Source organism: Pteropus alecto, unplaced genomic scaffold (assembly GCF_000325575.1).
Source record: "Pteropus alecto unplaced genomic scaffold, ASM32557v1 scaffold189, whole genome shotgun sequence".
Classification (NCBI taxonomy): domain Eukaryota; kingdom Metazoa; phylum Chordata; class Mammalia; order Chiroptera; family Pteropodidae; genus Pteropus; species Pteropus alecto.
The window spans coordinates 404,253-405,770 of record NW_006442117.1 but is presented as its reverse complement, the minus strand read 5'-3'; the positions used below and the strand labels follow the sequence as shown (position 1 = coordinate 405,770).

The window sequence follows — 1,518 nt, the reverse complement described above, 5'->3', positions numbered from 1 at the left end:
AGCCTCAGAAGGGGTGCAGCGGAAGGCAAGACCCTAGGACGAGACTCTTGTATCCGAGCTACTCCCAAGAGGAGACTGGTCACTTACAAACCGTGGGCGTGGGGTCCGAGACAGGGCACTCCTCGCGTCGGGCCAGGCAGCCTGGGCCGGGAGAAAACTCCCGCCAGTGTCTGGAGAAGACGCCGGCGAGGGTGACAGCTGGCATCTCCCCGGGGTCGAACCGCAGGGGCGCAATCGTGAGAGTGCATCCTGTGTCCCTGCCATGTTTGCTTGGACATGAGGAACGAACGTCTCGTTACTGGTTTTCAGTTTGTTTACTCTTACTGTGAAAATCTCGAGCCTCCGTGAAAGTCCGCAGAGCGGGCGGTGACCGCGGCCCACAGACTCATCGCCAGCTGCAACGGCCACCAACCATTTGCGGTGCCTGTTTCACGCATCACCCTTCCGTCACCGCGATGCCTCCCTCTGGGGCCGGAATACGTTTCAAAGCAAATCCCAAACATCGCATTCCGTGTGCATGTCGAAGACGAAGGAAAAAAGACGTTTCGCGTCCACACCCGCGATGCCATCGTCACACTTACCAAAACCAGCAGTTCCAACCGCTGGTCCCCAGCTGCTCCGAGAGGCATGGCGTTTAGCCCGAGGCCGCGGTGTTAACGAGTGGCATGTGCAAACCCAGCCGGTGGAGGCCCAGGCCCCTGACGACGGCACCAGGAGGGGCGAGGATGCTGGGACAGCAAATGATGACATCTGTGGCCTCGCCCTCCCCGGAAGTCCACACTAGCTGGCATTCGAGCTTCCCTGCTTCATTACAGTGCCCTGTGAAACTGTTTCCGGAACTTTCGCCGAGAAAAACCTAAATCCGTACAGCCTGGTGTGCTAATCTCGGGGATGCTAAAAGGATTCGATGACAGCAAAGAATGAGGGGCCGCACTGCCCGCTGTCCTCCCGAATGTCGGCAGGCAGCAGCCGGGACCCCGGAGAGCGGCTGCCACTCGGAGCCACAGGCGGTGGCAGCGGTGTAGGCCGCCGAACCAGGAGCATCAGGAAAGACCCCAGCACCCGTGGAGCAACCCAAGACGACAGCGGCAAGAGGGACAATAAGCCTAAGGCTTCGCAGAGGACGCCGCCCTGGGTTCCCACACCGTCCCGAGACCCCGCCCCTGCCTCGGACCCGGTCTCAGGGTGAGGGTCTGGCTCCGCGGGGGTCCTCTGGCCGGCTTCTGGTTGGTTAGCTGTTTGTGCCGTTAAGTGTTTATCTGCCGTGAAAAGATTTGAATGTCATCTTCGGTATTAATACCTGTTTCATAGGAAATTTTTTAAGACTAAGTTTAAAAGTGAACATGAAGTTCTTCATCGGTGCAAGACGTAATACATGATCAGTACATAAAGTTCTTCATCGGTGCAGGACGTAATACGTGATCAGCGCATCCTGATTTTCGTCCCCTGTCCTCTGCACTGCACATTTCTGAAGAATGAGACTCTTGAGTCGAAACACCTTCCTATCCCCGTCTCTCT

The 1,518-nt window shown here is 57.3% G+C and overlaps 1 protein-coding gene across 1 annotated transcript in view; it reads right to left on the bottom strand.

The window, feature by feature from the left end:
- The window catches only part of COG2 (component of oligomeric golgi complex 2), a 25,016-nt gene extending 24,387 nt beyond the window's left edge, over positions 1 to 629 (bottom strand). The window contains exon 1 of the mRNA XM_025039058.1: positions 582 to 629. Within this exon, the coding sequence (XP_024894826.1) occupies positions 582 to 629 (48 nt within the window). The remainder of the gene's footprint in view (positions 1 to 581) is intronic.
- Between the last annotated feature and the right edge of the window lie 889 nt (positions 630 to 1,518).